The following is a 14,293-nucleotide window of genomic DNA, read 5'->3' on the forward strand; positions in this document are numbered from 1 at the left end:
GTCACGTGACGCTAGTAACACGTCATGATATTCTCGAAGGTTCATGAATGCTCGAGTGTTTGCTAGATGTGCGGTATTCCATTATATAAGTGCGCCAGACAACGAATCGATATAGAATTGCAGACAGACAGAGACGGACAATTGAGTCAAGCGCGGTAATAAGTAAGTGCGTGAATCGTTCGTTGTGAATTATAGCGTGTCTTGAAGTTAAATTGATTGTGGAAATTAAGTGTGTTGCAAAGTTGTATTGAGAAAGAATAAACTAGATTTACTTAAGAAAGGACTTGTATCGCTGAAGTTTTTCGGAAGGAATTTTTACGGGAAATTAACAAACGACCAGAGACGTAACGATATGGTTTACAACAATACAAAATAGAATTGTCTCAGTTAATTAATAAAATAGACTGAAGAGCAGTTACAGGCATAGAAGCTTTTGCATTATTCATTTATTTTACTTTATGAATGAATAAAATTTCCAAAATTATAAAAGAAGTTCCCATTGCCTGGCATCTTTTAAAATCAAGCAACACTCAGTGTGCCAATTCAACAATTATATATACGTATACTTTTATGTTTGCGTTTGAAAAAGTAAAGGGTTTCCTTATGGTACATTGCATTATTTATATAGGGTATTCTGTATAGTAGAGAGAGAGAGAGTCGTCTTTTTTGTAGATTGAATAAAGTCTTAAACAATAAACTTTTCTCATTCATTCTCAGTAGAATATTAACATTAATATTTCTCAAATAAATATTTACATTTGTTGACCTATTGTGGTTATTTATGATACATAAAAACAAACAAAAACGTTACTTGCGAGATATTGGTAGTACGTTTAGCAACTGATGGTGTAAAAGAAAATTAGAAATTATATTTTGTAGCATGTTTTTTTGTTGTTTGGGCTTAACTTTAAGTTACATCAATATATTATATACATCTCGGTAGTCAGAAAAGTTTCAAGCGAATTTTTTTTCTTCTCGTAACAGTGATTATAAAGTGAAAACAGTACTAACAGCTAGTGCCTTTTTCATGCATGTATATTATAGGTATAGTTATAAATGCTTGTTAAGCCTAGATTATCATGTGGTGGTTATACTTATAGCATGAGCTTTGGATATCGCTATCTGTTAACAGTAGACGTTTATCAGTGTTATTGTATATGGCAGAGGTGATTTCTGTTGGAAATTAATATCGTCATGACGAATTTTTTTGCTAACGTCATTCACCCTGTTAAACTGTTCTCACAGTTTAACTTTTTCAGATTCTGTCCTTACCAAGTATTATGTTCTAGTAATGCAGTGAGAAGTTTATCTAGTTTTTATAGAAGTATACCAAATAACATTAATTTATTGTATGTACCTATATCCAGAGTCAGGCCATGGACTGCCTTTGGTTGGACCTTTTCTGAAATGAGTTTATGTAAATCATGTGTTAAATTTAATTCGGCATCTGCTACCAACTGTTTTTCTTCTAAACTGTGTGGGTTTGGCAAACATTTCTCAACTGACAGAGAAACGTTTGCAAAAAGAAGTTCGTCGAGACAAAATCCGAAAGAAGAGAGCCAAGATATAACAGTCACCTTAACTGGCTCTTCTAAGTTACGATTACCTAGAACAAGGCACAGGTTTCTAGAAACTCGGAAGAAAGTGTCAAAAAGAATGGTGGAAATTGTGAGTTCATGTGCTGCCTGGAAATGTATAGATAGCAGACACACACACACACACACATACATGTTTGTGTGTGCAGTGAAACAGTTTTAAGCTGTTTATATAGATTGCCACAGTTTTTAGTTGTCTAGTGACTGTCAAACTATATATATATATATATATGTATATATATATATATATATATGTTAATGTGGCAATGTTTAGAAAATTGGAAAATGCATTCATTGATGTTATTACAAAGTTAACAAGTACATTTATATTCATTATTTACATCAATATTTGGTTATATGTTGCATTAAAGACTGCTTGTATGTGTATGAAGTTACATGTTTAATCCAAAAATTTCACAGTTAGGTAAAATATCAGCAGTTAGATTTATACACCTGTTGTTACTAGTTTGTATAAACTCTTGAGAGTGTTTGGCATAAGGATGTATAGAATTTAATTTGAAGCATAGGTTTAGTTTTGTTTTTCCAGGAAACCATTAACATGCAAATTAAATAATTAACACAAGAAAGAATCTCCCTCTATCTTCTGAAATAACATATGAATAAAACAAACTAAATTTCACTCTGTATCTCTGTATATACATATCTTAAAAAAGTCCAGGAGAATTTAACAACACCAAGTTATTAGGCTAATTAGTCCACTGGTTAATAACTCTTAGCAGAGAATTTACTGAATCAAGGAATGAGCCTGAGCCTCAGTTTCCAAGATATGATCTTATGACTTCTAAAATTTAAGTTTACATTTCCAGTCTTATTTTTGTTGCACCAATATTAAGCTTCTAGCAACTTTAAAAAATTATGAAATCAAGTCACCTTAATTTAAATACATATATACATTTAATTTAAGGACAACAAGGGACTATACTGAACTGTAAAATATAACACTCAAAGCTAATCCTTATCAATCAAACATTTCTCAAACCTTCTTTTAAATGCACTTAAATTAGCAGCATCCACCACATCTAAAGGCAACCCATACCAGTTACTAATTATACTTTTAGATAAATAAAGCTGTTTATTTTTGTTTACTAGTATCACTATTTCCATTAGCTATCAAAATAGGTGGTGTATCAACATTATCAGTTACCTTAACAATTTTAATCACCTCAATCAGATCTCTTATAACTCTCCTTTTTTTTTCTTAGGAGAAAATAATTGCAGAGATTTTAATCTATCCTTTTATGATGCTTGTATAGTTATAAATTTTGTATGGTGTTTTATTCTAGTACACTGTTTTTATTGCACTTTTCAACATATTTATATCTGTCCTTTTAGAAAGAAACTAAAACTGCTTACGGTATTTAGCATGAGGCCTCATCAGTCTTATACATGTTATTAAAAAGTCTTTTGACAATATTCAGTACAAGTCAGTTTTATTAGAGGGACAAGCCACACTGGACAGAGAAAAAAGAGGTTTGTGATGCCTTTCGATGTTTGAGGCTGCATCCTTTAATTGTAATTTTTATGGGAATACCCTTTCCAGTGTAATGGGGGAAAATAGATCTTGATGTTCTGATTGATCAGTCTCTTAAGCCATCCAAGCAGTATGCTGTTGCTAGTGGTAGTTCAAATAGGATTTTAGGTTGTGTTTACAGAAATATTGTATAAATGTCTAAAGATGTTTTAATTTTAATGTATGGATTACTGGTTAGGTTACATTTGGAGTATTGTGTTCTTTACCTTATGAAGGACATTGAATTGTTGAGAGGGTTCAGAGGAGGGCTCTAAGATGTCATCTGGAATGAAACGGTTGTTGTACAAGGATAGGTTAAGATCCCTAACATTGTTTTCTCTTTAAAAAATAAAAGTTAGAGGGTATTTTACTGATGTATTTAAGATTGTTCAGAGAATTGATAGTGTTGATGCATCATCTTTTTTTTTTTTGCACTTAAGGGTAGGACTAGGGAACACGCACATAAATTTTGTCAACGTAGGAGTAAGTTTTAGCTAATACTGTTTTAGTTATCTAACAGGGTGGTGGCCTCTGGAATGGATTGCCTTCAGATGTTGTGAACACAGTAAATATAAGGGAGTTTAAGAGAAGGCTTGATAAATATTTGAATAACAATGGCTACCTTTGAGTTATTTTTAATTAGAAAAAGTTTAGCGTATGAGATGGACCAACAGGTCCCTTGTTGTCCTTCCTTAAAATTTATGTTAATCATGTACTCAATGTTGAATATAAAGCCTCGTAAGTCTTGTGAACAGTTTTCAATATATATAGGAACTTTTGGATTTAGCTGATGTAGAATCCCTCAAATTCTGTAGCATCTTCCAAGTTTAAAAATATTCTTTAACAGAGGCATCTGTAAAAGAATAAATGTTAATAATAGTACTCACATTTTACTGGTGTACTTGGTGGTGGAAGGTGGACTTTGACCTGTATCTTTACCAGTTATGTCTTGTGCTCGGGCTGTTGTTGTAGAAAGCCTTGTTCTTGTGGCTGTGTAGGTTGCTTGGTGCAGAAGATCACTTCTGTATTGAATAAAGTGGCAGTTGTAAGTTTTAAATATGCTTATCGTGTATTTTACCAGGGATGACAAGGTAGATAGACAGGGCATCTATGTATTATTTTTTCTTTACCAAGGAAAATAGTATTTCTAGATTAGCTTTGCTATGGGGAAGCACTAAAAAATGCTTGACAACCTTCCATAAAAGAGGGAAATGGTTAGGACCAATCAAAGCCTAATTAATTTTTAAAATTTCAAACCACAGCTTTTCTAGTGATGGTGACATGCCTTCAATTTGCATTTCCACTATTTCACTGTCCTGCAGGGTTTGATAATCAGTAGGGATGCACGGGTAGTAAAATTTGGCCGAATATCGGGGCTGAGTATTAAACGGGACCAGATTCTCCCCTTGCCCCCCCCCCCACAAAAAAACATGCACAAAAATTAGAATCTAAAACAAAATTGACGTTTATTACATTTATCCAAATAATCACCAACAGAACATTCAAGTTTTACTTTTAACTTTCAATGCCTAGCCCCAACTTCTCAAACTATAACCCCTATTGTTCTCAAAACCTCCACCTTCTCCAGAAATCCACTTCTCAAGCCATGCCTGTTATTAACCCCTATTGTTCTCTGAATCCCTGGCTTTCAGCAGGCAGTCCATTTTTGTTGCTAGGAACATGTTTTTTTATAACTAAACTGATTATTGACTGTAACTTTCAGTACTGCATTAGTTGCCACAAAGATTAGGGCTTATATGCCTAACTTTGACACTTGGCCGGGGCCAAATATCTGGCTGGGTTCCCATGCATCCCTAATAATCAGTAAATTCTTCAAGTAACTAGGAAAGTTGCCATAAAGATTAGGGCTTATATGCCTAACTTCGACACTTGGTTGGGTTCCCATGCATCCCTATTCTTCAAGTAACTAGGAAAGTTGCCACAAAGATTAGGGCTTATATGCCTAACTTCGACACTTGGCCGGGTTCCCATGTATCCCTATTCTTCAAGTAACTATGAAGTTGCCATAAAGATTTCCTCACATTTAAAGATGATTTTTTTGGGGACATCAAAAATCGGATCTTCTTCTTTCAAAATTCGATCATGAATTAGCATCTTCATCTGAAATAAAAAGTATCCGCTATTACATCTATTTAAAACTTGTTAACATCTCTTGGTATTAATGAGCTGATATACTTTTTGGTTGTGAAACCACTGAACAAATTGTGTTTAATTAAGTAGTATCAAGGGTTTCCTACATCAGCATCCATTACTTTCAATGCTGTAAGAACATTTTGTTTTATGAATCAGATGAGCTACTTCTTTAAATATTCTTTGATAGCTGGAGTCACTTTATGGAGAAGTTCTGTTTTTTTCAAGCTGGAGTCACTTTTTGGATAATGTTTTGTTTTTTCTGCAAGAATGTGTTCGTTTGTACAAAGAGGAGTAAGACTGAGTTTACAAACAATAAATAACTGTACTTGGATCACACAGTATCATCTTTAATCTCTGCAGCTGTGGGCCTTTTGTTTTCTTTTGGGATGCTGTACATGATTTGAGAGCTAATCCAAAACCCTCCTCAGTACTTTCTACAGTGATAGCCAGTGAGTTCACTTCTGTTTTTAATTGGACAGAATTCACAAAACCCCTTTAGTTGTGCCATGCATTTAGAACTTTTTGAAAAGTGTTAAAAACATAAAACACAACAAAACCAGGACTTATGAACAGAGCAGATAATCCTTTCTCAGCTCATAAGTTAACTGGATATGTATAATTGGAGAAGGAATGTTGACTATAATTTCAAATCTATTATGGATATCTACACAAAATGTGGCAAGCTTTGAGTAAAGTGTACAAGTCGTTTGTACCAAAAAAATCAGATGTGTTTTAAAAGTATTCATACTAAAGATATATCTCTGAAATTGATGACATCAGTCTGACTCAGACTGGCAAGTTTATGTGAAGAAAAATAATACTTTTTCTTTCAGTTTATATATTATTTTGCATAACCTCCAAAATGCATATCTACAGATTGTTTTCTGTATTCCCATATATTGTTTCTGGTATTTACTCTCCTCTACCATGAATTGTCACTAAATTAACAACTTAGGGTGAAATCTGACATAAAATACATAATACCATGTTGAATGGTACTCTTTAAAAGGTTGTGGTTGACATATACATTCTAATTTTTTATCTGAAACAAGTTTCTTGAGCCCTTTAAATCTCCCATTGTTCACACAGAAAACCAAACACAATTTTCCTTTAGTTTCCATTATTCAAGACAGTGTCATTGACTATGTTTAAAATTTGATTGGTAAAAAAATTGTCATTGCAAACAAGCAACTCCTGCATTCCCAGTCTAATTGCCTCTGATGAAGGATAAAAAAAAATGAAGCAATAAAGGAATCAATTTGTCACATCATTACTTCCACCAAGGTATAATTTAAAGGGTTCCCCTCTAATAAGTCCGATAATTGCATCAGTATGACATGGTGTGAGAGTATTGTTAATCATAGCTGTAGTCTTGCATCTTGTTTAGCAATACTCATATCACCAAATATCCTTCTAAACAGTGGGCATTCATGGTCTGTAGCTGCTAGAAACAGGTTGTGCTCACCAAGAAACCCAGTAAAAAACATTTCAGTTTCAATTGTCTTCCAAGCAAGATCATTTGTGAAAGTTCTGAAATTTAATCAGGTCTGCAATTTATCCACAACCGCAGTTGCTCTCTGCTTGTGTCCTGCACTTTCAATAAGTAATTTTGCAGTCTCAGGACTCGTGTGCCTAATGGAAAGATTATTACAACAAACTATACAAAACATGTACTCACTTCCCTTTTTCAATGTTATCAAAAAACAACATACAGGAAAATGTCTTGTTCACATACAAATTATAATCCACAACCAGTTACAAGGCATATGTAAATTGGGGGAATGGCCAATTACATGAGGGAGAGGCATGCATATGGTAGCCGTGGCAAAATGTTTCAGGCTAGCGACAGTATTCTTGGCCACACTGATTTTTATGTAGTACAGCATAAATGCTATTCAATATAGGGATGCAGAATTACAATCTCTAGCATTGTCATATTCAGGTACTATTAACCAGTGTGAACTTTCTTCTCGTGTATAATAACATTTACCACTACTGCTCAACATGTTAGCAACTTCCTGGATATTGAATGAATTAACTGGCCAACACCCTTTCCAGATTTGAATCTGACTGAGTAGGATGCTTTAGGAAGATGTTAGGCAGCATGTGATTTGCCTCCAAACAGTGTTAATGAGCTGGAACCAGTTCTAATAGAGAAGCATGGATCATACCATTCCAGAAACTCATTGTAAGATTGCCATGTTGATGTATGACTTACATTAGTGTCTAAGGTGGTTTGTATGCTTTTTTAAAAAAATTTGTATGAAGTCATAGTACCAAATGAGGTTTGGGACATGAAACTTCAGTAATTCTTCTTTGCATCACATGACTGGTCACCTGGTACAATTTACATACAAATGAAGTTAATGATGTCATTGCTGTTTCTTAATGCTAATAGTTGTGCATTGTTGTCACATAAATATAGGTAATTCTGATTTTCTGTTACATGTTTTAAGAAATTTACTTAAAATCTAGTCATCAAAGCAAATGAATAACAGTTGGCATTGATATTAATATTATAAAAAATATAAAAGTAATGAGATCTGCAATTTCTACTTTCACATAACAGAAGCTTTTACATTATTCAATAAAAATGGTTGTAGATTTATAGATTTTATTTACAGAAACTTAAATTCAAGAATAAAGAGGTAATTGTAACATTCTACAAAACAGATGATGTCTTATACTGAAAACTGTTTACAAGATTAATGAGGTTTTATATTGAACACTGGGTACATGACTAGTGAAGTTCATTCCTGGAACTCTGTGGATTTGACCTGGAGTGTCTGGGAGTATATTAAAGTTATTAGTCCTAAACCCCAGGGAACTGCTGGTTGAGCACTGGGCATTTGATGCATGTTTTTCATACTGTAAAATGATTTGTTCAGTTGTTGTTGTGGGTTGAGTCACATCAGTTGCTTTATGATAACATTCACTATATCCTATCAGGCTTTGACAAATAGTTCTTTACATTCACTTACAGAACAGTAACTAATGGATACAAAATTCATCAGAAATAGAATGTAACATATTAGAACTTTAACTATTTTTTTATTGGTTCACATTTAAAAAATACAAGCTTTTTTTAGCAAAAATGCTGATAAAAACATCATCAAAGAGAAAATACAGTTGCTCATATAAGAAAAATTATACAGCATAATATCTAGTTCTTAAAAAAACGTCAGTCTGGATCTCTGTGCACACCAACATTGTTCAAACTTTTGAGAACACACTCCATTTCTATTACTTTTAAATAAAATTGAAATGTATATATTGATAATTAATTATGCATACATGATTTCAAGGGTGTCACATATGCTGTTTAATAACAGTAGATGTGCTTTCTCATAGCTAGAATATAGAAAACTAATTTGAGCAGTTTATAAAAGAAGAGGTTTTTGCTAGTGCTGCACACTGATAATTTATAAATTTATTGTTGATATGGAAACATTATTTTTTTAAAACTGATTTTACTTGTCATTCTTAAAATACAGTTTGTTCATCACTTACCCAAAAAATACCATAATTTTTTGTGAAGTGGAATTTTTTTTAGCTTGTTTAACAAAACGGTTGTTCTGCAGAAGGAAAATGTGATGACAATTCCGAATGGACTGTGTCTGTTAAGAATAGGAGCAACTCCTCTGCTTGGCTACCTGATCCTCGTTGGTAATTATGAGGCCTCATTTGGTCTTTTTGCTGCAGCTGGGGTAACTGATATGGTTAGTTCTAAATATTTGAATTTTATATTAAATAGTATTAATTTTACAGAATATCAAAATTTTCAAGTTTATTAATTTTTTCACAATTAATACATAGCCTCAGTGTTCAGTGTACAGAGTTTTATTGCTCAGAATACAAAGTCTGTCAAATATTATATTATTTATGTATTAAAATGTTTTGTATTTTTAATTTTTTGTCTTTACAGTTTAAGCTTTATCTTCTTAGCTAGTTTGTTTTTGTTTCCATCATCAGCTAGATGGCTACATAGCCAGAAAGTTTCCAAGTCAGCAGTCAGTAATTGGAAGTTTTCTTGATCCAATGGCCGACAAGTTCCTTATTGCAACATTGTTTATTACACTTACCATTGCAGAGCTTCTTCCAGGTTAGTTTCAAACAAGCTAGTTTTATTCATTATAAAAGTTTTCCACTAGTTTTAAATGAAAGCTAATTCTAAGTGAGCATGATTTGAGGTTTAGAAAACTATGTTTGTAATACAGCCATAATATGTATAGTTGAGGACCTAGATTCTACAGTATGTGTTTGTAGGATAGCCATGGAAGCTTTAGGTAGACATCTAGGTTCAACATTCTATTTGGAGGAGGTTGCAGATGAAGATCTGTACAAGTTACCGTCAGTATGGATTCCTGTACACGATCAGATTATCTCTCTTGTGGATCCAAACATTCATTCATGTGTTTGTTATAAAGGCAAATTATAAAGGGGATGTAAAGAATCTAGTGGTTAAGTGGTGCCTGAATCACTGCAATACACCACTTTAGCCTGTAATTCCTGTATTTTGAGATTTTTACAGTGGAGTAAATCTTCATGGTGGGTGGGGTCAATGGGCATTGACTTTTTCTTTTTATCCATATTTTTTTTTCACCAAAGAAAAACTAGCAGTAGATCAATGACCACAAATATATGAGTCTGTACACACATTGTCACCATTCCTGTACCTTATTTTTTTACTATGCATACTTTTTCGGAAACACCTCTTTTGAGGTGTTTGCCTTTTTCATGCAACATGGCTTAGAGGGGCTTGTAAGCTCTACAATGTTGGAAGCTGAAAGTCAGTGGGGAAATTCACGTGCGTCTTTAAATTCCTCAAGAAGGATCTTCTTACCATCTCTGAGATAGAGATTCTTGCTGGTCACATCAGTCAATGAGTATCATCTTTATGACAAATTTCCACTTATAAGAATGGAAGATATGAACCAACTAAGGTTCTGGTTTTGGCACTTATGTCTCCATATCCATCTGCCAATTTCAGGCAACCGATTATCGGAACTGCATAGTCAGGCCATATATTCTAAACTTTCAGGTGTTTTCACTGTAAGTGATTTGGACACCATCTTGCCATGGTGCTTGAACTTGCGCTTTTTGTAGAGACAAGGACCATGACAGCCATGAGTGCAAGTTGTAGCCATACTGTGTCAGCTGCTTTGATTCCCATTCTTCTTACCCCAGATCATGCCCAAAGTGGATGGAGGAGATACAGAGGATAACAACCATGAATAATATTTCTTATCCTGAGACAAGGAAGGGAGGGGGTGACACCTCTTCTAATGTAGCATTATGCTGTTAAACTTTGTTCCATTATCATAGTGGGAGTACAGACACATTTCTCTGTTTCACCTATAGAGTCTTTTTTTTTGCCTTGCTAAAACTCTTTTATGCCCTTCATGGACAAACAAGTAGATAAGTCAACATCTACCCCCATCTCTAGTGGTGAATGTGTGTGATTGCAACTAGTTCCATTAGCCTCGATATGCAGGACTGTTATTCAGGCTCTTCCTTGCTCACTCTAATCACATCAGACAAATGGGACTTTCCCCCTTCATTCCAAGACATAGTCCATGGAGGTCAACAGACCTTCTGTTGACAAATGATAAAAAAATGTCATAAATCTAAACAGAAGAGCTTCTCACATAGATCTACTCAGCATTCTAGGTGAAAATGGCCACAGAGGATCTGTGGAGGATTTTTTCCATAATTTCAGTGACATGATGAAAACCTTGATTGATTCTTAGCATCCTGTATGTATCTATATACAGGATAATATTTTTGGAAGCTACAAACACTATCAACATTTAGCACCATTCACCAGTTCCAAGAATGTTTGGAACAAAATTGGATAAGTGAATGTGAAGTATGCAACACACCCCCCTTTCAATTTTGCAACCCAGTAGTCAAGAAACTGTTAATTTACAGGGTATTGCTAACACCATCTTATCATGCTTCACTTAGCACTCCAGCACATCCACCTGTTCACCCACCTTCATGGCCAACAAGGTACAAGAAAGCAGAACTCCTTCTTTTCAATGTGATTGTAATTTTGAATACAACCAATCATTCTCTCTGGTGAAACTTAAACTTGCTCTACATCAGTCAGACTGGATGAGATCTGTTATGAGATGCTACATCATCCCTCTTGTCTTTCTTGATCTTCTAGTTCTTTTCAGTCAGATTTGGCAAGAAGATAAATTTCCTGATTATGGCACTTGGCTATTGTTGTCCTTTTTACTAAGCCTGGGAAGGATCCCAATATTCCTTCTAATTATAGGCCTATTTCTTTGACTAGCTGTCTACGTAAAGTTTGAAGATTATGGTTGCTACTTATCTTATTTGTTTTCTGGAATAAAAGAAAAAAATCTTCCTGCCCACCACCAACTATAGTTTTCACAGATAATTCACCATGGACCATCTGGTTTGACTTGAAACATCAATCTGGGAAGCCTTTCTCAAAAGGGACCATCTTGTGTTGACTTTTTTTTATCTGGAGAGGACTTATGATACTACACAGAAGTTCAGGATCTTATAAATTGGATGGCCGTTTGTCCGTTTGTTTATTTAACTTTTTTGAGAAGAGGTCATTCTAAGTCCATATAGAATCAATACTCTTCTAATCTTTCACACAGAAATTCTCACAGTACTGGAGAGCTGTGTTTTGAGTTTCACTCTTTTTACCTTTAAGATTAATGCCATCACTGAACAATTTCCTCCAACAAACAGCCTGTATGTTGGTAACTTTCAGAATCTCCGTTTCATCAAATATGAATTACTTTGAGCAGCAGCTACAAACTGTCCTCAATAATGTGTTTGAGTGGACTACTGCAAACTATTTTAAATTTTCATCATCAAAAATCAGTTATTTTCATTTCTTTTGCCAACGGTGATTGCACCCTGACCCCAAGCTCCTTTTGGGAGATGCATAAATTCCTGTGGTGGCTGAGACAAAGGTATTAAGGTTTTTATTTGACAGGAAGCTGACATTTCATTCCTTACAAACAAATTAAAACCAAATGTACAAGAGTACTGAACACTCTCTACATCCTCTTTTTTTTTTTACACCACTTGGAAAAGGATAAGTTTCTTTGCTCAAGATGTATCTTGTCCTCATATGACCAAAGCTTGACCTTGAGTTTCTGTTTTATGCCTCAGCCAGGGACTCTGCACTGAAGCTGTTGGATCCTGTGGATCATCAGGGATTTTTTACACTTCTCCAGTCTAGAGTTTGTACACAGTCCTATGAACCTTCACGTTTTCTTTGACATTTGCAACTTTCTTTGCAGTATGCTGCAAAGCTCCACTCATTGCCATTGCATCACTCCTCGCGGTGTGTTTCTCTGCATTTTGTAATTAGGTAGTCTACAATCCCAAACTTTGGCTTTTGTATCCAAACAAAATTAATGCAGTTAAATCTGATGTTGGATGATGTTACTGAATGTGATGATCAGCCTATCCCACCATGGCTTGTTACCATCCCCACTTATTCAATCTTTGAATCACTTGAAATAGTTGGATACTCCTGAATTGCTGATGATGAGAACTGCGTTACAGAAACTAGCTGGCTCTAACTAATAATAAAAATTTTGCCTTTCACTGTGCCAGAAAATGTCATTTTTGTTTTTTACTCTTAATCTCTTATCTATGTCCAATTTTTCTGGATTTCTGACCATGTCAGAATCCAAGGAAACTAGCTTGCCGACATGTGGCCAAATCGGCCCCCACAAGTGTCATCAATAGAGCTGAGCAATCAGTGGAACTTGAGAATCAATTAGTTGATGAACTGATTACTCAATTGCATTCAACTAATACACTATTCTCACATGAGACTCGAATAGTTGGAATAATTAAAAATATTAATAACTGGAAACACTAATTTTGATTAGTTGATTATTTTTGTGAAATTACTTGATTTAATCACAATTTTGTTTGATCTGTTATCTAATCGATTTAATCAATGCACATAGGTAATTGTTAATTGCCTAGTTCTATACTATTCCTTATAAAGATTATCAGCCTATGATCAAAGCAAAGCTTCATGCTCATTGGCAGATGAATTGGAAGAGCTATGCATGAACAAGCTTTTCCATATTAAACCTACTACCAATCATTGGCTGTCTAGTTTTTGGAGGAATCTGAGAGAGAAGATTGTCTAGATAAAGTTTCTCTTTGGCCAAAGACTTTGATTCATCATATTCTTTCACAAAGTTACAATCCATCAATGTGTGAACAGTGTGACACTGGTTACAATTGCTATTACTTTTAATGATAGCATTAATTTAGATATATTTTAACTTCTGGTATCCAATTTACATTGGACATTGTCACTGGCATTGATGATACTATCCACATTAACCATGCTTTTTAGTTTTTGTGGTCCATGAGAATTTGTTATTAATGTTTAATTTTTAATCCCTATAAAGAAAATTTCCTGTATTATGCTTTTAAATTATACACCTTTCTTATCTCTTTTACCTCTTGTTGTTTATATAAAATAAATGAACTTGTAAAATAAAATTTAACCCTAATGACCATTTGTTTGGTGCAGATAGCCTTTATGGCTTTGTGCCAAAATACTAAACAAACAACAAAGTCTAAAGCTTTACTTTATATGTTTCATGCCAGAGTCCAAATTCCCTTATTGCTATTTATTTGAGATGTCATTTTTGCTTCTGCTGAACACTATTCTGGGAGGTATAATGTACTGTCCAAATAGTTACTGTTTGGAATTATCTCAGTTAACATATCCCTTTTTTACATGAATATGCTTTCATCATGGAAGTTGAATGGCTCTTATTTTTCATTTCAGGTAGTTAACTGTTATTGTAGCAAACTTGACTTTGTGGTGATATTGTTTCAGTGGAACTTTAAGCAGATTATACATATTAGGTTTGAGAACTTTAACTCTTTCAACCCAGGCTCGGTCCCTGGGACCGACCTCGTAACCATTTTGTGCTTGTTATAGTTTTCATTCTATAACTTTTAAATTAATAAGCAAATGTTTATA

At 34.1% G+C, this 14,293-nt stretch overlaps 1 protein-coding gene across 3 annotated transcripts in view; it reads left to right on the forward strand.

The window, feature by feature from the left end:
- Nucleotides 1-824: 824 nt before the first annotated feature.
- Nucleotides 825-14,293, forward strand: part of LOC106471578 (cardiolipin synthase (CMP-forming)-like) — a 29,790-nt gene continuing 16,321 nt past the window's right edge. The window contains exons 1-3 of one of the 3 annotated variants that reach the window (XM_022400193.1): nt 825-1,668; nt 8,865-8,999; nt 9,253-9,382. In XM_022400193.1, coding sequence (XP_022255901.1) covers nt 1,195-1,668; nt 8,865-8,999; nt 9,253-9,382 — 739 coding nt within the window. In that variant the 5' untranslated portion in view covers nt 825-1,194. Of the gene's footprint in view, nt 1,669-8,861; nt 9,000-9,252; nt 9,383-14,293 lie in introns of all 3 variants that reach the window. The other 2 variants (XM_013932183.2, XM_022400194.1) reach the window with 2 other exon arrangements.

Source organism: Limulus polyphemus, unplaced genomic scaffold (assembly GCF_000517525.1).
Source record: "Limulus polyphemus unplaced genomic scaffold, Limulus_polyphemus-2.1.2 Scaffold4711, whole genome shotgun sequence".
NCBI classification, from domain to species: Eukaryota; Metazoa; Arthropoda; class Merostomata; order Xiphosura; family Limulidae; genus Limulus; species Limulus polyphemus.